The sequence below is a fragment of the Solanum tuberosum genome, unplaced genomic scaffold, assembly GCF_000226075.1.
Source record: "Solanum tuberosum cultivar DM 1-3 516 R44 unplaced genomic scaffold, SolTub_3.0 scf00268, whole genome shotgun sequence".
Taxonomy (NCBI): Eukaryota; Viridiplantae; Streptophyta; class Magnoliopsida; order Solanales; family Solanaceae; genus Solanum; species Solanum tuberosum.
In genome coordinates, this window is record NW_006239190.1 from 504,186 (window position 1) to 526,819 (window position 22,634).

Consider the following 22,634-nt stretch of genomic DNA (forward strand, 5'->3'; position numbering starts at 1 on the left):
ATGCATATGCCAAAGGAAAATACTTACCAAATATTTTTGGGTGTTTGACTATAATTTTTTAAAAAGATATTTGACTTTTAAAAAATATATATAATTCATATTGATAAGTTTTAAAATTTATAAAAATATTCGTAAATTTATATTATCATTTTATAATATTAATAAATATGTTCCATAGTAAAATTAAATTCAAATATTATAACCTTTAAGCGAACATTTAATTTTTATATTTACATTATTTTTAATAAATTATATGGAACAATATCACTGTATATTTAAAGATTAAATAATGACAAAAACATCATAAATAGAAATATGTTATTAAGAGAACTATGTTTTCACTGATAGGATTTGGGTACCATGAGATTCTCAGCATGTATAGTGTGTTGTGGAAAATAAGTTTGATCAATAGTGCGTTGGAGTTTATGTTTGAGTGCAATGTTGAATTACATATAGTTCATGATAGATTGAAACTGTGGGAGGACCTAAGGGATTTGATTGTTAATACTCAGAGGCCAATAATATGTTATATGTATGAAAGATTATAATGAAATACTAAAGATAGAGGATACACCTCAAGGCAGTCCAGTGCAAGATGTATAAGTCAAGAATTTTAATAAATTTCTATTAGATGTTGGGATGAATGATTTGTAAACAGTCGGGGGTTCATACACTTGTACTTCTGAACACATTTGTATCAAGATTGACAGGGTATAGTAAATGTTGAATGAATGATTCATATACTAGCTTTGGAGGTAAAGATCTTAAGGCAGGAATGTCTGATCATGCTCCATTGAGTCTGACACTGAATACATATTGCAAAATCCTTATATAATTTTCTAATTCTTTAATTGCATTACAGACTATCCTAAATTTCTTCAATTATCTAATCAAGCTTGACAATGACATAAAAAGGAGACATGAAGACAGTTGTGGAAACTTAAAAAGATGAAAATTGCACTTAAAAAATTGAATAATACTGAATTTAGAGAGATGAAGAACAAAATTCAACACATCATAAAAAAACTTTACCAAATACAAGTTGATATGATAGACCATAATATGGTGCATGTTAATAGGGAGGAAAAAAAATTGACACAACAATTGGAGAAATGAAGTTTGGTTGAGTAAAGTTCTATGAGGTAAATGTCCATGAAACAATGGTTGAAACCAGAGGCGAATCTAGGATGATCCGAACATGGGTGCACCAAGAAAAATGTATTAAGTGGGAATTGATCTTTAGTCCTCAAAGTCAAAAGCTCAACAATTAACCATGTGGATCAACTAGAATTTTTATAGTACGGGTGCAAAAATATAATATTATACAAATGTTAGAAAATATATACATAAAATATCTAATTTTACGAAGAGACCACGGGTTTGGGTGTCCTATTTTTTGCACCTAAATTCGCCATTGGTTGAAACTAGGTGATGCTAATACAAGATACTTTTTTGGTCGTATGAAAAATAGAGTGGCCCAGAATGCTGTAACTAGTTTCACTACTGTTGCAGGTATAATTGTGCGCTCTCAGAAAGATATTTAAGAGGAGGCATTGAATTTCTATCACGAATTGTTTGGGCATGCCGTTACTTTCTTACCAAATGTGAATACAAAAAAAAATTAATATAATAAAAGAGGGCAGCAATGCTAAATAGAGCTCAACAACCTCAACTAGCAGCTTCAATAACAGAGATGGAAGTGAAAACAACTCATTAGTAATCTAAAAGCTCCAAAAAAAGATGGATTAAATGTTGTGTTTTTAAAAAAAACTTGATCAATAGTAAGGGAGGAGATCACATAAACAGTTCTAAATTTCTTTAACACCAGTGAGATGTACCAGCCTATCAATTGTACTGATATAGTACTCAAACCTAAGGTGAAAAAATCAACTAAAATAAGTAGGTACTGACAATTTCATGTTGCTCAACAATATACAATGTTATATCTAAAGTGATCACTTCTATATTGAAACTGATCATAGAGAGTAGTGAATCCTAACCAATTAACATTTGTACTAGGAAAAGCTTTGAATGACAATGTGATATTGAGTCATGAAATTGTGAAAAGATATAAAAGACAGAAAATTTCTAAAAGATGTACGATGAAAATTGACAGAAAAAACATATAATTCTCTAGAATGAACATTCTTGGAGCAGATACCGGTGGAACTCAAAATGTCAACTTAGAGTCATAACTGAATAATATAATTGCAATAGTCATATATTCCATTCAGATCAATGGACATAGTACAACATTATCTAAAGCAAGGAGAGGGGTAAGACAAGGTGATTCAATGTCCCCCTTATTTATTTGTGTTAGCAATGGATTATTTGACAAGAATTCTGAAGAGTTTGCATACAAATCCTAACTTTCATTCATTATCATCTTAGATGCAAAAATTAGAGGATAATGTAATTGAGCTTTGCTGATGATTTATCAATATTCAGCAGAGGAGATATAAAATTAGTAAAGTGTTTATATCAGTGTTCTATAGAGTTTTCTAAAGCTTTAAGTCTGATTGTAAATATAAATAAGAGCGGTGTCTATTTTGGTGAAGTTAAGCAACAATTACAAGTGAAAATATTGAAATAATTGCAATTTGTCAAAGAAATATTTCCTTTCAAATAACTTGGTACCTTGAGTATTAAAAAAATATCCATAGTCCAATGCGAATCATTACTGGAGAAGATGCTAAGTAGGATTACAAGCAGGATCACTAAATTTTTATCATGTGTTGATAAAGCTCAGCTCATCAAAAGTGTACGGTATGCTATTCAAATGTTTTGGTCCCAAATAATTGCGCTTTCTAAGAAGATTATTCAAACAATGGAGGCTTCGTGTAAAAAAAAATTATAGATCGACAATATTGAAATTTCAAGGTAGACTTTGATTACATGAGACAAGTTGTGTTTCCCTAAAGCAAATGGAGAACTATATTTTCTTGACATATATATATGGAACGAGACTGCAATTGAAAAGTTGTGAAATCTATACTAGAAAAAAGACAAGTTATGGTTGCTTGGATACATAACTATTATGGATAGAATAATGTGTAGACAATACAAGCAAAACACGCTCCTTTGATGGTTCAAAGAATTCTAAAAGATACTCCACATTTATAAGAGGTTGGTTATGCTAAGGCATGGAAAAGTATTTCATTGACAAAATATATATGCAAATGAGGGGGTACAATGAAAAAGGTAAAGTAGAGATAACTAGATTGGATAAATATGAGATCTCCTAAATGGATGCTCATTTTGTACCTAGTAGTAAATAGAAAGCTTGCGATTAAAAATAGATTGGCTAAATAGAGTGTCATACAAACATACAATCCCTTATATGCCCTTTATATCAACAGATGAATGAGGATCTCAACTACCTGTTTGTCAATATTCGTATACTGCAAAAGTGTGGAGTAAAATATTAACTTGGCAAAGAATAAATAGAGGCACAATGAACTAGACTTTGGACAATCAAATATATGAAGGATAAAGATAGCACAATACTCGTATATAAATTGTCAATGGCTAGTTCAATATATTACCAAAGGTTAGCGCATAACAACAGAGTATTCACACAAAAGAAGCAACTATCAAGTTCAATCATTAGGCATATCATTCAAGAGATGCATGGAAGAAGCAATACATATCCTAGATTAGAGGTGTAAAAAATGAGCTCACTTATAGATAACCCGCCTAGCTACTAGATTCTATGATTTGAATATGTATCTGTAAAAAGGTAGCTAATTAGATATGAATATTAAGCTAAAGCAAGGATGAAACTTATGTCCATACCTACAGCTTTTTCTTGATTTGTAACGTTCACTTGTAAATAAAATTTTAATTACCAAAAAAGAAATCATTCGTAGTTATAAATGTGGAAAATTGTGATTTTAGTCCTATAGGTAAAAAGCACTCCATCTATCCCATATTAAGTGAATTTATGAAGTAGTGTACACCTATTAAGAAAAATATTTATGGACATAATTTATACCATATTTTTCATATTACCCTTTTGTAAAATCATAAATATAACTTTTTAAGTAGTGTAATTTATCTCCTAGAAAATGTAAAACTTCATTAAAGGAAAGGAGAAACATAGAAAAAAATTCAAATATTTATCTTGAACTTTGAATAATTCAATCATTTTGAACAACAAAAAAAACATCAATAATTCACTTAATACGAAATAAAAGGAGTAGAAATTTTTGGGAGATTTTGGAGGCAACCTTCATGATTTTGGTTCAAGGTAAATTCTTACATCGCTATTGATATTTACATGCTATTTCTTCATTTAATTCCTATCTCAAATTTAAGTTAATTCTATTTCGATTCTTTCTCAAAGAGGTGCTTCAATTGTATCTCCAAGGCACAACTGAATATAGATATCATGAACACAAAGTGCAGGATATCATGCTGAAAAAGAGCATGTAAATTGAGGATTTCGATCCCAAACTTATGACATCATATATTTGATGATTTGAAGGTCGATTCAATTCAACTCTACTTTCGACGAAATTTTGGATTTTCCCTCTGTGCAATTACCAACTTGGGATACTTCAATTGTTATGTTCGTGCGTTTTCTATTCACGAGACACTTTACCACACTACAAAATCTTCATCTCCGTCTGTACCAAAACATTCTGTATCCACCCTGACATGTAATAAATAGTCCTATTGGAAAACTAAACACCATTGGTCTCATTGCATGTAGCCACTAGGATTTGAAGTTGGGGACAAGGAGGTTTAGGAGAGAGTAGCTTAAGAGTGACCAAACCACATTATACACCCATCAAACTAAAAACACACCTTTTCTTTCCCCAGTAAAATCAGAGGACATAATTCAAAGAGAATATAACCATCTACACCAAATATCTATTTTGTTTGTCTTTTCCTTTTGCTGCCCAAAATGCAAGCACCTGAGCAAGCCAGCAACAGAAAAAACTTCTCTATCCCCACAGACCTAAAATATCATTCACAGAGCTGAAATTTATGTCAGCTCATGACTTAAATGGTACAAGAAATTTGAATTATAACATCCTTTGCACTCCCAAAGGAAACCAAAGAGAGTAAAACAAGGAGATGCCTCTTTCACAAAGCGAGCCCATGCTTCTCTCAGGAAGGCCAGCAATCCAGCTTAAAATCCACTAGTATGGTCTGTAGCGGATGGGGCGTCTGAACCTTGGAACCCTTCTGCAAATAAGATGACAACAGGACAATTGTTAACTAAAGTTTGATGTAATCATCAAGCAGGCATCAGTTGAAACTTGAGAAGACAAAACATCAGAATGATAGTGAACATAAAACAAAAGAGTAAAAATTACATAACTGTTATATTATAGCTTATAAAAATGAAGAGTCAAGGAGGACATATTGAGAGCATGCTAATTAGGAACACTGTAATCCAGATAAACAAATATCTGAAAATTTACGGAAGTTCAGCCCTCTGTTCTGAAGGGCATAAAGCATTCAAACCAATTTCAGTTCTCTTTGATATTAAAAAGATTAGTACCAGCTTATCAGGAATACTTACAGGATAATAGGAAATAAATTCGACTGAACAAATCTTATAAACAACTTATATTGGACCAATATAAGTTGACATGTGTTACTGCAACAAGATACCCTACAAGTAAGTTCTATATTATTCTCATTTAACAGTTGATGCAACACCTATTTTTTCAGTTCTGAAGGATAACTTGTATTTTGCTTAACTGGCAGTAGTACGGGGAGCATTGTTGCTTACATTTGCATTAGAGTTACAAAAACGAAACAGCTGATTTTGATACGTACTGCCAGTGCAAAAAGGGGCTGCAGAATGCGTTGCAGATGTTGTGATGCAATGTCTTAAAAAAACAGTCAAGTGATGCATTTTAGATAGGTATATGTAACTGTGATTGTGTAACATAGATTAGACATAGGAGTCAATGAGTCATCCAGATTATTTCAGTGAACTGCTGACTTGACCCTTCCATCAATAAGAGAACACTGATAAACTTGAAAATAGACAAGTTCGAGTAGCTGAGATGCTAATCCAGAAGCATAGGACTTTAGGTCATATTTAGTCAAAATACCAACACAAAGAATTAACCCCTTGGATTACCATTTCAGATCAACACAATCTCCATGCCACATGCTGTGGCTTTACAAGAAACCCAACATCCTACTTCATTTAAAGGCAGAAATCCTAAAAACTAAGCCAACCAAAGACAACACAAGAATCCATTTTATTTGGGAGGCAGGGAGCTCTGGACAACTGCTCATGTAGGCAGGGGCAACAGTGTAGTTCAAACAAATGGATGTTCAAGTAGATTATGTAGCAAGTGCAGACCCCTCAAGGCATTCAGAATAGGTGGAATCCAAGTTGAGGGACCACTTACTATTCAACTTGACTTCCTTCAGAAATTGAGTGATAAATAAATGACATATGAAGTTGCAACTGACAGCATACTGGAACTTAAATGAAATTCGACGAGTAAGGAGATAACCTGAGCTTTAGCACAATGTTTAGTGAAGTGACAAGGGCCAGAACAATATTATTGGTCAGGGTGGAAACTGCTTTAATCCCTGTCCCCAGCACTTTGCTCCTAATCCTAGATATCAGACAAAGACGTCTAGCCCCAAAAGAATGGTCAAACAAAGATCTACTTTGTTTTGGTTAGTAAACAATTTGATGCCTCTTCTTTTTGGGTTGGGGTAGAGAAGGGGAGGTTGTACTTCAAAGAAAGATCAAGATTGATAGAGACAAGGTTGAATGCCTTCTCGTTTTCTTTTGCAACGCATATTTTAAAATATGTTAGCCTTTACCCCAAATACAGAACCACCAACCCTACCCGTCACGTACTATCGAAAATTTCTTGACCTTTTTTTATGATTTTGTAGCTCATCTAGCATCTAGGGTGGCAAGTTGCACTATGAACTGCTAAAATCTTGATACACCTTTTAAGCACCCCCATACCCAGACAAAAAGAAAAAGAAAAAGGAAACAAAAGGAAAAATAAATTGCCCCATGTAACAAATAAAACAGTACCACTCATGCATTCTGAAACTGTCTAAAACATAAATATCCATGGAACCAAAAGTCCATGGGATGCAACTCTAATCCTCAGCTCTCGAAAAAGAGAAGTAGGAAGAAGACCCAAGGAGAGGGGGTTCTCTCGAGCACTAGATGATATAGTAGAATATAGAAGCATCATATATATTTATATATATATATATATATATATATATATTGGCACACTAAAATAAAGGTTCTGCAGAGGATAGCATCATTGTTAATTACCCAAAAGGTGGAAAGACTGGAGCACCAGGCACGAACGCACGTCGAGGGCGGTATCCTGCATAAGGATTAAATCGCCTTCCTCGAAATTGCTTCATACCAGGAACATTTGTCCGCTTGGCAGATACCTATACATGACAAAAAAAACATAGTGGTTAAAGGTCTAGAAGGTGAAACAGAGTCGATAAATCATTAAGATGATTGTTATGGACCTTCAACTGCCGCCCATGAAGCTCTGATTCGTTTAATAGAAGTGCATTTTGAACAGCCTCCATTTCAACGAATTCGACATAGGCGTAACCTTTCGGCTGGCCAAACTTGTCGGTCAGGATAGTTACCCTGTTAACAGTGCCACACGACTGGAAATGCTGCTGCACTTCCTCAGGTGTGCAAGCATAATCTACCTGAAGTTGAAATGCAACAAAAAATAAAAAATCAAATGACATTATTCTAAGCATTTTCACAAGAGATGGGGGGGGTCAGCATATTTTAATTTTTGGGGGGTGGCCTCATGTCAGATATCCGGTCCCAAAAACTTGAGTCACATAAGGAGTATTAAGAATATAGCATTGCAAATATCAAGCCACATTCAAAGACTAATGATGAGGGGCGCCTTAGATGTTTTTAACTAACATGATTTTTATTTTTTTTGAGAAAGTTAACATTTTATAGACAACAATACACCAATGGTGCATTTCAGTAGTAACTACATGAGTATACAGTAAGCAAAACCAAAAGATCTATCATTTATACCCCTCCTAAACTATCTAAAAAGTGAGTAATAGCCTCCATCTCTTTGGGGAGGACATGATTACACCAAAAATAAAGGGTTATAAGACAGTTCAACTTCAAACTCTGGAAAGGGATGCTCTTGTTTTCGAAGCATCTCTGGTTCCTTTCCTTCTAAATTGTCCACCAGATGCAAGCAGGGACAATCTTCCATCTCTCCTTGTGACCTGATGAATACCCTTTTCTATTCCAGCATGCTAGAAAATCTGAGGTGTGTCTTGGCATGGACCAGCTGATTCCCCTCAAATACAAAAAGACCTGCCACAATTTCTGTGTCACTCTGCAATGGAAGAAGAGATGGTTTGTTGCCTCTGTTTCTATTTCACAAAAAAAACACCTGGAGCATAACTGTCTTCCCCTTTTCATTAGATTGTCCTGAGTTAGTACTACTTCCCTAGCTACCAACCAGGTGAAACAAGCCACCTTGTGAGGTACATTAATTTTCCATATCATCTTCCAAGACCACGGTAACAACATTTCAGCTGGCCTATCAAAATGTCTATAAGCTGATTTTATTGTGAACTTCCCAGTGTTGGCCCTCAACCATTGTAAACTGTCCTCCTTTGCGTCAAGGTTACTTGCCTGCTACAAAGACTTGTAAAAATCTGCTAATTTGTCTATTTCCCAGTCATTCAACCTTCTCCTAAAAGATAGGTTGCATCCTTGGTTGTCTTTGACTTCTGCTACTGTTGCTTCCTTCTGTTGGTTCAGATTATAAATCTCAGGATGCAACTGTTTTAGAGAGTGTTGTCCAACCCACACATCATTCCAGAAGAATTTCTTCCTTCCATTTCCTAAATCAATTTTTGAATTTCTCCATATTTTAGGCCACAAATTCCTGATTGTTCTCCATAAACCAACCCCATAAGGGCTTCTAACTTCCTTTGTAGTCCAAGAGTCCTCCATTGCATATCTGGAGATTATAACATCTTTCCACAGACCTTGTTCTACAGAAGCAAACCTCCACAACCACTTCAAAAGGAGACTCAGAATTGGACTTTGAGATTCTTTATGCCCATCCCCCCTTATTTTTTGTTGTTTATCACCACTTCCCATTTCACCAAGTGATATTTCTTTCCCCCCCTCTCCCATTTTCCTTGCCATAAAAAGTTTCTCCTGAAGGATTTCTAACTTTCTTTTAAAACACTCCCTGGCATAGGGATAAAGCATCATGTAGGTTGGCATAGCATCAAGCACACTATTAATTAGTGTCAATCTTCCACCCAAGGATAGGTATTGACTTCTCCAATTTACCAGCTTTTTTTCACACTTCTCCACCATTAGCATTCCATATGTTCTTTGATTTACTGTTTGCACCTAGAGGCATCCTTAGGTAAGTGGTAGGCATTTCTCCCACTTTACCTCCCAAGATGCCAGCCAATCTGTTGATTTCTGGGACTTCATTCACTGGGTAAACAAAACTTTTGCTCCAGTTTATATGAAGTCCAGAAACAGCTTCAAACAATATAAATATGATTCTTAGATGCTTATGGTGTTAATTTTGTAAGACGTGCAGGGAAAAATATCTTTTTTTTTGCTAGTTAGTGATGTAATGTGAGGTTAGCTCTATCAAATAGAGCAACTCAACCTAACGGCAAAATGCAGCAACTAATCTCGAAAGTGGAACATCCAGACCGAGCAAACTAAAGTGTTGCCTTCCTGTCATGCATTTCTAGACAAACTTATCCTAAGTATTCATACTTCTGCACACAACAAATTGCAGCTAAGGCTAAAAGAGCAAAACTGAGAAAGTAAAACAGAAAACAAAAGTAAAAGAACAAGTAGAAGAGCAACAAACCAATTTTCTGTGTCAATAATGAAAAAAAAAATCTCATAGTAAAGCAATTAGATAACTGCTGCGCAAAATAAGTTTGTTCTACAAAGCCGAACAATATTATTGCTTTCTAGGTGAGTTCCTGTTAAAATTGCATCTTACACTGTTAAAGAACAACTAATATTTCTATTATATAGAAATGCCATCAAAAGAACGGCCAAGGGCAAATCCGTAATTTTGCTGAAAGACAAGAAATAAATAGCTTTTGCTCAACATTTCCAGAAGATTCCATTGTTTCATCTCTTTGTTACAACAACAGAGAATTCCCAGAAGACTCCTCGCAAGTGTTCAGAATTTCCTTTCATCCAAACTTAAATTCAAAGCCTGCTCATTGACTTCATCTTCACATCTGGGTGTACATTCTTAAGTCAGCTTTTGTCCTAATCTTTTCCAAAAAATTTTTTGACAAAGGTTGAGTATTATATTTTCCAATTTCATAACTAAATTCATAGCTACTGTGGTTATGTTCTACCTAACTCTCTTCCATCTTCTTCCACGATCACTCAAAGCTCATAACTTCTCTTTTATTTTTTCATCCAGTACTGCAAAATCAAATTAGTTCTCTCTCGATATTTTCCTAATCTTCTTCTGGTTGTGTTCAGAATTTCCAATTTTATGGGTTAAATTGATGTCTGCTACTGTTATTGTTCTGCCTTAACTCTCTCTTTGATGTTCTGCCTCATTTTATTTATTTTTTTGAAATTGATAAGATTGTATTCTTCAACATTAAGGGCATGCTGGCCACCAAATCTACAATCTGATCTGTGTCTACTATACACAACTGTTTACACCAAAAAAAAGTAAAGATACTATACAATTCCATTTGACCTTGTGTATGGAATTGGATCTATCTTTGAAACATCTACCATTCCTTTCCTTTCAAACTGACCAACATATACATGATGGTATTAACTTCCACCATCTCCTCGGACTCTTGCTGCCTCCTCTCATTACCCAGCTCTTCAACAGCTTTGATGCGTATGTTCTGGCATTGTCCAATTCAGATTTGAAATGCTAAGGAACAAATTCCAGATTTGAGCAGCGAAATTACAATGCAAGAATAAGCGGCTGGTAGTTTCACCTGTCAAATTGCATAAAAAACACCTAGGGGCCAGCTGTCTACCCTTCTGAAATACTTCCTATGTTGAACAAGCTCTCTTTATCACTAGCCAAGTGGAACATTACACTTTTGTAGGGATATCCCCCTTCCAGCAATAGTTCCAGAGGTGTTTTGGTCTCCCAGCCATCACCTGGAGGCCTATTCTGTAGGCACTATTGACTGAGAAAAAGTCATCTTTGTTGTGCTTCAACAACATCCTGTCTGTGGCATTTGTGTTTATGATCACTCCACATAGCATCCCTAATAACTCTGCCACCCTTTCCACCTCCAATCATTGAGAAGTCCTCTAAAAACTAATTCCCAACCCTGTTCAGTCCAGCAATCACCTACATTAGCATCAGGATTTTCACAAATTTGGAAGAGATCCCTAAGAGGGGATTAATCTATCCAAACATCCTTCTAAAATTTTGTTTTAGTGCCACTTCCCCCCTTGATATATAAATTTGCCTCCATTTGTGGCCACAAGAGTCTAATTGATCTCCATGCTCCCACACCACAAGGTTCTGTTGTGTTCTCTGTACACCAAGGGTTTAACTCACCATATTTAGCTATAATCACCTCTTTCCAGAGGGCATTTCTCTTCTCAGTGTACCTCCACAACCAATTCTTCAATAGGCTCTCATTTTGTAGTATCAAAATTTTAAATCCCAGCTCCCCTGTCTTTGCTAAGGAGAGCAGTTTCCCAGTTTACTAAGCTATTGCCTTTTCCATCTTTGTTGCCTTGCCATAGGAATTTTCTCCTTAACTTATTCAGATTTGTCGCTACTTTTGCTGGGATTGGGAATAGGGACATCACATAAGTGGGCAGAGACTCAAGAACAGAGTTTATGAGGAGCAATCTTCATCCAATAGAAAGATATTGAGCCTTCCATCCAGAAACCTTCTTTTCAGTTTTCTTCAAAATACCATCCCATATTTCCCAAGGCTTTGTGATTACTGCCCAATGGCATGCCTAGATAGGTGGTAGGCAGCCTCCCAACACTACACCCCAGTATACCTGCCAACCATTGTATCTGAGGTACCTCATTCACAGAGAAGAGGCTACCTTTTCCCCAGCTCACTTTCAATCCAGCGACTGCTTCAAAAAGTACCAACATCACTCTAATAAAGCTGATTTGTTCTGCTACAGGATCACAAAGGATGATGGTGTCATCTGCATAGAGCATATGACCAATTTCTCTTACCCCCCTCTATCTCCCACTTTGAAGCCTTTGATCCATCTATTTTGTGTAGCAATCCTCATCATAGCATTAAAGCACTTGCCAGGATGACCAGGAAAGGGGAAAGAGGATCACCCTGTCTCGGTCCTCTTTCTGATTCAAAAAAACCCACAGGTTCTCCATTTACAAGCACATACAACAAATGGATCCAACAGATCCAAGCTAAAGCTCTGATGAAGAAATGCCTTCAGGAGGAGAATACACTGTTCCGTAGATGCTTGGTAGGGAGGTTTACTAGTGGAGATGAAGCCCCTACTCGAAACGACGTGAGGAGATGGGCAAACCAAACCTGGAAGGGAGTCCTCAACCTTCAGGTGTATGATTTGAATGGCTTCCTATTTCTCTTGTGCATAAACATAGCATAATATCTGCTCCCATTAAGCCATCAACTATCTTATTCTTTCTACTGCCTTCTGATTTACTTCTCTTTTCATCTGGTTTCTGATGGTGGAGAGAATGAACTTGATTCTTTTCCTACCTTTCAATTAATTTGTTCACCGTATCAAGAATTTTAAATCCAAATCTTATAATGTGGCTTGAGCTATATCCAACTTGAAATTTCTAATGCTAAATTTTCTATAAGCTACAAGAGGGTTTCACAGTCATAAAGCATGGAGTACTAGATTGTTAAAATTTACTACAAACATTTTGTCACCTCATAGTGATGAAAAGAATGAAAATATTGTTCTTCTTGCCTGACAATTGACTTGTTCTGTTGTGTCAATTGTTCAATTCTTCATTTCAATTATCTTGAAATTTATCTAGATGCTCATCTGAGTCGAATATTTGCAATGGTATAATAGTTAGTATGAGCTTCAAAAGTAAAAGGTGCACTAATAATGATGTATTGTTTAGGTTTCTCCTTATTCCCTCTAAAATCTCTTGAATTACCGTACTTGCTACATTAATTTTCATATTTCTTCGGCTTCTTGATAATGTTGTTAAAGCTTGCTTAAATACATTAATCCATGAAGCTCACTGAAGCCCAGTTTATGCGCTTCACCTCGCTTAATTGGTGCTTTAGTATAGGTGTTGTGGTGCTAAAGTGTGTGCACCTTTATTGATTGGTTCTGTCTTAATGTACTACAACATATATATAACTTAATTATTGTTTTTCCATTCATTCATCCAAATAATAATTATTTAAATTTATAGTGACATTCTTGCATGCATTTCCATTATAATTTTTCCTGTATTGTGCTTTTTTTTATCTAGAATACTGTTGAACTCAGAATATATATTGACTCATCACTAGGTATATTGGGTCATCTTTCTCCTTTTCTAGCTTGCTCGCAGGAATATTTGAGCCTTACATCCCTTTTATAGGTTGATGATCTGACACTGCATATTCATTTATGGATATATCTCATTGAAAGGTTTGTGTTGTATAGTATGTAAACATATCCAATTTTTCTTTGAAGTGGATGAATGAAAGGTATTTACACTTCTGTTGGCATGTCTTTGGTAGCATTTTCATTTATGCAGTTAACCCTTTTGTTAATTTAAACCTTTTTCTTTTATCGATATGCCAATGATGACATGCCATAGTCTAAATGTTGTAGAAGAGTTTTCTTGGTTGCAGCTTATTAACCTCTCAATTGTAGATGACTTTCATATTTATATTTTATTTTTTGTTAATTTTATGTTACAAGGTTCTCTTTCTTTTTGTAAGGTACATGAAGTTAATAAGATTTCTATTTTCATAAAGTGAGCACGACTAATGACTAGCTTGTTGATTCAGGTCCGGAGTCATGTTCTAGTTACTTCTCTAGCAATTAGTTGGTCTATAACACAAGTCAGAGGTGAGACTTATCTAAACTTGAGATTTCAATAGATCCGAGGCAGTTCATGCAATAGCCTAAAAATCAATTCACCATTTAAAAAAAAAAATCAACAGTTCTTATGACTCTATTTTCTATATATGTTTTTACTTTCAATAAGTCTTAAAGAGTTGAGCACACTCATAGAGGCAACATGAATGCGGCAGAAACTTAGTTGTAGGTGGATAAATCTACTCACCTATAGAGCTTAATCATGCATAAAGCTTAATCTTTACAGGTTCTTTTTATTCTTGGATTATAGAGAAACTAAAAACGTGATAGTGCAAACTTTGAGCATTTTTTGAGTTTTCAATGGACGGAGTTTTATCAAGTGCAAGGCTTATATACCTCACTTTCTATAATTGGATCATTTTTTTTGGTTGGAAATTAAATAAACATTTGAAATTCTTATTGGTTTTGCACATTGTATTTTTTTAGCAGTGTGTTTTGCGATTAGGAAAACATTGTTAGTCCTTCTTCTCCACTGTTACATTGGAAAAATAACATTGTGCTTGTCAGTTAAGAGTACTTTTAGAATAGTTTCAATATTTTAATTAATTATTATTTACTTCTCTTTTGCAGGTATTCATCCTAAACTTCTTCATATGGTGGTTTATAAAATGATAAAAAGGTTGTCTTATAAGTTGATGACTACAATTGTTACTTGTAGGAAATGATGAATTCAAAATTGCTTATGCACATATTGTAGATGAAAAAATCCTGTTATATGAATAACGATGTACTGGTACATAAGTATTTTCCGATGATTATCTATTTCACACATTGTATATAGAGATGACATGTTCTGTTGTGTTAGTATGGAGGCATTTGACTGAGTTTAGTCTAATTATTTTAGTTGTGTTGCCCAAAAATAATTGTGAAAAAAATTGCATCAAAAACCAACATGTTGGGCTAGGGGTGCGCATCGGTCGGTTCGGTTCGGTTTTAGGTGTTATTGGTTCGGTTTATCGATTTTCGGTTTGTAAATACGTCAAACCGATAACCAAACCAATAACATATTTCTTATCGGTTTTTGGTTAATCGGTTTATGGTACTTAACGGTTCGGTTTTCGGTTTAACCAATAAGAAAATACTCATATATATTATATACACGATAAGAAAATTTCAAATAAACCATATGATTTTTCCAGCATTTGGCATGAAAGTAATAATCATAAAAGTAACAATCATTTTTCTTGCAAGTTTAGACACTAGACACATTCAAAGGAAAAAGTGTGAAAGTAACAATCGTTTAACCATTAACAATAAGACTAGTAAATTTAGTATAGTCTTATTGGGTTATCAATTTAACCATTAACAAAAATTATAAAACCGGAAACCAAACCAATAACCCAATAAAAATTTTGCAAAACCGTTTAAAAACCGTTAGCCCAATAACCCAATATCAATAAACCAATAGTATTTTTTTCGGTTCGGTTTATTGGTTAAATCGGTTTTTGCACACCCCTATGTTGGGCCCTTGAGCACGGGCCATTTGCCTATCTAGTATAAAATCGAAGGGAAAAAAACTATAGGCAACCAATTTTTGAGCTATAAAGTAATCTGCAGTTTCTGTCATTGGATTAAAATGCAAAAGCAAATAATCAGATAAGGCTGAACTATAAATTAACTCCTGTCATTGATTAACACAATATAAGCCTTATAAAGAGAAGGATGATGCTATAAGTAAGAAACTTGTCATATAGGAAAAAAAACAAATTTATATGTTGAGGCAAAGGCGATAAATCTCACATTACCGACATATATGGATCGTCCATCCACCTCCTCCTTTTCAGCCTGACTAGCAGAAGCAGTTGGATCTGCACATAAGCACAATTTATGAACAACAAATAACCCATAAGCATTTTTGACAATGCCTATCTCCTCACTTCAAATATAACATTTAGGACAAGAAATCACAGAAGAATATTAGGATTTCCCTTGTTTTTTGGGGAGGATGGGGTTTGCTATTAAAGGGAAAAAATTCCACACTATCTCTTCAAAAACAAAAGTCCAAAACCTAAGATAACTGAAACAAATTCACTGTTCTTCTATGCGTCAGAGAATTGCGAGACCTTCAGAAGCACCCTAAGTTTCACTCATGTTTTTAAAAAGGTACCATTAAGTTGTAATTTTTGCTATATTTGAGTAATTAATATGCAGTATGTGTTGCAAATTAATTCTTTTCTTATTGTTGATCATATGCAAATTGAAAATCAATGTGATTGAAGTTATTAATATATGGTCTTGTTGAAATTACATGTTAATGATGTTTAATTTGAATTGTTGGATTAATATTGTCATTATTGTACATTGGGTGATAGTAACTGTGATTTGATATTTTAATTTCTTAATTCATATATGTTACGGTATTTTTCTGTTTCAATTAATTGGGCGCTTTCCTCAAAAGAAGTGTGAGTGTAGCTTCTTGCATACACACCACCCTCTGTAATCCCACAAGTGGGGTATAAGGAGGGTGGTGTGTATGCAAGAAGCAACACTTGCACTTCTTTTGAGGGAAGCGCCCAATTAATGGAAACAGAAAAATCTCATAACATATATGAATTTTTGATAAGATCATGTAACATATATGAACTGAGAAATTAAAATATCAAATCGCAATGATAATCACAATTACTATCACCCGATGTACAATAATGACAATATTAATCCAACAATTCAAATTAAACATCATTAACATGTAATTTCAAGAAGGTCATACATCAAAAACTTTAATCACATTGATTTTCAATTTGCAAATAATCAACAATAAGAAAAGAGTAAATGTGCAACAAATACTGCATATTAATTACTCAAATAAATGTACTAAGAGAGTAAAAGAGGAGGAAAAAAGAAGTCCAAGCGAAAAAGGCTCACACACTAAGAGAAGAAGAAAGATTCACTGTTTGAAGAGGAAAAAGAGAGAGATGTAAATCAAAAGGAGTAGAGAAACAGAAACAGTAGATGTTTTTTTAAATCCATCACAGCAGTAGAGAAGGTGTTAAACCTTGAGAAGATGAAAACGATGAACAATGTTAAAAGCGTAGCAGCATACTAGTTTCCTTAATTTTGTCTATCTTTTTCTTTCTATAGGCAGATTCAAAGACTCAACTGCGTCTAGCTGGGATCACTTTGTGTCTCTCTATATAATAAAAACAACGCTTCACCCATGACGTAATAACCCATTGCTTACCATTGCTCGTCATTTATAGCAAAAAAATAAAGACTTCCAATAGCACCGAGTTTCTCATATAATCATCATGAAACAAGCTTCTTTTTTTTTGACAAAGTATGAAACAAGCTACAAATTAATAGAATCAATTATAATAAAAGGGTCCTCCTTTTCCCCAATTTCCTAATATTAATGGATAGCTGATGCAAACCAAATGTAGCACTTATTATCGACCACAGTTTGGTCTAATTCATTTCTTTCCCTATATATACCCAATGGTGCAGCCTAATTTCCCATTTACACTCTACCAGTATCACATTTTATCTAGAAGAAACAGACGAGTAATCAACTATAACCAAATTCATGGGCCAAATAAAAGTTTTTTTCCCTTTAACAAGTCAAATGACAAGCTAGTGTGTCCAACAAGAAATTAGCACCTCAAAGTATTTTATACGAGAATGGTCTAGATCTACAAAATCATGTTGATAACAGGAAGGATACAGCAAACACAAAAAAGGAGAAAGGCAAAAAGAAACCATACAAAATGAAAGTTCCTGTGTGTAAAAGAAGAAATTAGCACCTAAAAGAATTTCTGAAAGAGGATGGGATCTAGAAAATCATGCCGATTACAGGATGAATATAGCTAACAGACACAAAAAAGGAGGGCAAAAAGAAACCAATAAATCAAAGAAAGAGGAAAAAATAAACAACCATTTTCACCTTGAAATAGATTTCTTTTTCTAGATATATCTGAGATTAAAAGAACAGAGTGCAAAAAGGGAAAGAAAAAAAAAAGAAACAAAAGCCCACTCTTAGGCGCTGGGATCGGCCACAAAGATCGCCTAGGTACAAAGCAGCGAACTTCTCCAGTCATCTTCCTGCAAGATATCTCGTCTTATAGGTGATTGGAAGAACAGATGAAGGAAGCCAACCTAGAGACCAAGTTTTAGCTAACCAACAAGAACATCTAATTTTATACGGTGACAGAAATGAAGATGTAACGAAGGAATCTTTTAGAAGAAATCAATTTTCTCCAGGAAGACAAGTGATCAAAGCCATTTACCAATAGAAAAGAGACAAGTTGGGATTTATTTGGCATGACAGTACTTTAGAGTATATATTAAGTACATACAAGAAAATTGCAATAAATACTTATTTATTCAGGAAGATAACTTCGTCATCAAACTAACAATGTACCAGAAGATAAACTTGGGATTTATGTAAAAACGATTCATTCACTAACGTATTACACTATTACATTAAACAAGCTCCTTGTAACATAACCAATACCGGGGGAATGGAATCACTATTCACAAATGACAATTTTATATTATTTTTTTTCCATCTATTTCAAAAAATGACAATTTTTCCACAATGCAAGAATATATAGTCCCCCTGTTGAAATGCAGGAGAAAATCAGAAACTAGTTATTGCAAATATTCCATGGCTATTACTGTTCTAACTAGATCTACCTGGTCTGGAATCATGAGGCCCAAACAACAGATATTACAGATTTGGCACACATGTACCGGTATCTTATTTAGATAATTCCAAGTTTGAGAAGAAAAGAACTCTTTCGCAGTAAGAAGCAACTTAAACAGACTTTGTGACAAGAAAGATTTGAAAAACCCAATGCGAGCTATTGCATAGGAGCGGGGGTTTTACCCTGTGCGCACCCAAAGGGTAGCGGCTGCGGGTTTCCCTTGTCATCAAAAAAAAAAAAAACCAATCATAGATACAACCCCTCAAACTCAGACTCCTGGAAATCATGTAGAAGAATAGCTAGAAAGACTCTAAACTTGCAACAAAAAGAGGGTCTAATCTGAAACTACATGGACTTTGTTTTCAATTAGGAAAGAAGATTCAAGCATTTATGAGGAAAGCCAATCTTTTCATTTGTTTCCATAAGAAAATCTAGAGATCTTTAAGAAAATTATGGAACCAAAGAAAATAATCTTAGTACATATTATACATTGATTAGGAAAATACTTAACATAGTAGGCACTAGAAACACACTTCTCCAACCATCTAGCTCTTTTTACTAAGATCCAAACACATATATCACTTGAACTAATGAGAAGACCAAGAAAAGGTAACCCAAAATGATCCTTCCCGCAGCATTTAGTCAGCTGTTAAGGTTGAAAGGACTTTTGAAGATGAAACAGTGCCATTTGGGGTAAGAGAAAGCCGTTGTTATACCTAGTCCTGTGTTTGCTCTTCCATTTTTAAGTAATAATTAAAAAAAAAACTGTAGTGGACACATCCTTGCCACTACAGAGCTTTCTTCAGATGGAGTCAATGATTTGCCTCTCTATAATAGCTAATCAAAAGTTGGTTAATGCCTTGAGGTTTGGGATTAAAAAAAAATTGCAGCCATGATGATGAGCTTCAAAATTGTAGAGATAACATTACGAGGACCAAACAGCTACTGTCCTTAATTGATTCTCTTGTAGGTGCCTTAGTAGATTCCAGGATAACATGCATAATTAAATTCGATTTTCTGTTGTTGTTAACCAATCCAGATAAAAGAAAAATAAATAAGCTAGAGTGAAAGAATTAAGCCCATTCTACAAAAGGAAATTCGACCACATTAGGCAAATGTAATTTTTTTTTATTTCCCAAGCCAATAACGGAATCTTCATTACTGGTCATCTCATTGACAAAAGGGGCATAATAAGTTTGGTAAAAGTTTCCTACTACTTTAACAGTTCAAAAAGAAAAGTTTGGTCAAAGTTGACCAATTTAAGGGTTTGTATGCTGGTGGACTAAGAAAGGTTTCAGCTGTTTCTGCTTGCAGAGGGTTAAAGGGCTTTCAACAATTATCAATAAGAATCCAATTATATTCTGAAAATACAATAAATAACAAAATAATAACACACTTACTCGAATCAACAAATTGAATTGCATTGACGCAGTAAAAAAAATTCAAAAGAAGAAGGTTAGGCTTTAACTTTAAGAGTAGAAAAGCGAAAAACACAAGGAGGTATAGGATCTTGCAACACCTAAAAAAAATTTGTTGATCAAGTAAACGTATATTCATTCGTAAACATAGTCAAAGGCCTCGTTCTAGGATTTTGTCCACCCAACAACCATCTAATCCCACCTTCTTCAAGTGAAGAAAGGAAAAAAAATACTTGCAACCTCTACTTTAGCTTGTTGCTGCACCTACCATGTAGCTATCTTTACCCCACAACATGCACTACCATCGCAATATACATCTTGCTCCTCAACTGAGTAGATCTATTCAAGTAAAAAGGCCAATAGAGAATTGCAGCAATAACCATTGATTCACTAAACACAGCATGAACTAAATACAGTACATCCATAAAGTTTATTCCAACCAAGATTTTCCTAACCACAATTGCAGCAGAGAGATACAATACCAATCATTTTGTAGCATAACTTAGTTCTCTTTACCCAAAAACTGGATCACATACTCAAACAATCTTTTCCAACAAAATTGAAATGCGTAATAGTTCTACAAAAAACAACTCTTTAAAAAATATACTAAACAAATTGATAAGTCTAAACAAAAATCCAATTTTGACAAGTTTTTGAGCCTTTGAATTAGCATATAAAACCTTCCAAGAATAGTTCGTCAACAAACTGACTGTTGAGCCTCAAAACAATGCACAAGGTTGAGGTTTACAATTATATTTCAAACTTCATGAAACCATATATTTCTTCCTCACAGCCACCTAGCTTAAGCACAATGTCTGTTAAAATATAGTAGTTGATTACAATTGTGAAGTCGTCTAACCATCAGAAAAAACAGATTGTATTAACTGATATTGTCAAAGGTCAAGCTAGAGTTTCTTATGCCCGAGATTTGAAATGTGAATCTTGTGGCTTTATTCAATATTATTTCTTTAAGTTTTCTAAACTGCTAAATCAGAAAACTTTTGTACTTCTCTTCAAGCATATTGACAGTTGAATATTTAAAACAGAAAAAAAGCATACACCAACATCTTAAGGAGGTCATAAGCAGCTGGAGAAGTCAAACAACAAAATAACCCAGGACATTCTGTACACTGATCTATTATTCATAATGTGGACAATTTGGAAGGGAAGTAACTCAAGATGTTTTGAAGGAAAAGCAATTGCTACTCATTGTATAAAATTTAGTTGCTTCAAGTTTTTAGCCTTTTGGTGGTAACTTGAAAAGTGCAAATCGTTTCGACTCCTCAGACTTCACAGATTCCTTTTAGTAGGAAGGAAAAAGTCAATCAGTGTATTTGCACAGTTTCCAGCACTTGGTTGCTGGAGCAATTTCATGAAGAAAATACTTCTTTTAGTTTTCATTTCTGTTTTTTGAAGAGGCAAGTATCATTGATGTCCAAAACCAGCAGTAAGTAGGTGCTTTGATAACATTAAGATATCTCTAGAAGAGGAACTACCTACTCATCAATTGCAACTCAACAATGCCTGCCAGACTCAAGACAATCTTAGCAGAAAGGAAATTACTCTTGTCAACAGATGCTATCTCTGAAAACAGAATTTAGAAAGTGTTGACCCTTTCTTTTTGCATTGCCCATCACAGCTGATATCTAGGAGACTAGGACTTCCTTCTTTTTTCTCCATGATCTTTCTTGGATCCAGGTGGGGGAGACCCCCGAATTACACTATGTATATAAGATCAAAACTTATATTTTCTGATATATACTAAGTTTTGAACCCCCTTAACAGAACCTAATAGCCTAGCTTTGCAATTGGGGGGTGGGGGTTCATACTCTCCTTAAGGTCACGAGTTCTATTCCTGTTTGCTCTGAACTTTTTCTTTCGAGGCCTTTTTGTACAACAAGTTACGTTTCCAATTAAAAAATGGTCATAGGCTTTAGTTCTTGAAAATTTCCTTCCTAATACTCTTCACTATTAAAATATTTGTTATATAATAAAAATACTTATTATGTGTGCTTATGTGTCTCAGTAATACAAATATCATATTTGCTATATAATAAAAACACTTATTATGTGTGCTTTATGTGTCTCAGTAATACATATATCCTCCACCACAAGTAACTTATTTTCATACTTCCAATTAGATTTTTTTGCAATCATCTTTAGATCATTTTTCAAAATTAGATGCTGATTATCTTCTCTTCTTTTTTTTTTTTTGCCTTTTCTTCCTTTAAATATCATTTGCACTAGCATTTTAATTTTTCTTTTGAGGAAAAAAAAGATTACTTCAAAATAATGTACTGTTGAATCAATTATTTTTTTTAAATATATTGTTAATTTGATTTTTAATGATGCTTTAGCTTATATTTAGATTTAATTTTTTTATGAACTCATTTGACATCACATTAGGATCATTTTTTTTTTATGAACAAGTTTAACAAAATCTTTTGCTGCTCACTTCTTTAAAATGATGACCCCCCCCCCCCCCCCCGCCACCACACA

The 22,634-nt window shown here is 34.3% G+C and overlaps 1 protein-coding gene across 1 annotated transcript in view; it reads right to left on the reverse strand.

The window, feature by feature from the left end:
* Positions 1-4,784: 4,784 nt before the first annotated feature.
* Positions 4,785-22,634, reverse strand: part of LOC102596687 (polyadenylate-binding protein 1-like) — a 20,102-nt gene continuing 2,252 nt past the window's right edge. The window contains exons 3-6 of the mRNA XM_006358122.2: positions 15,815-15,882; positions 7,492-7,683; positions 7,283-7,407; positions 4,785-5,193 (exon numbers count right to left, since the gene is read on the reverse strand). Of these exons, the coding sequence (XP_006358184.1) occupies positions 5,148-5,193; positions 7,283-7,407; positions 7,492-7,683; positions 15,815-15,882 (431 nt within the window). The 3' untranslated portion in view covers positions 4,785-5,147. The remainder of the gene's footprint in view (positions 5,194-7,282; positions 7,408-7,491; positions 7,684-15,814; positions 15,883-22,634) is intronic.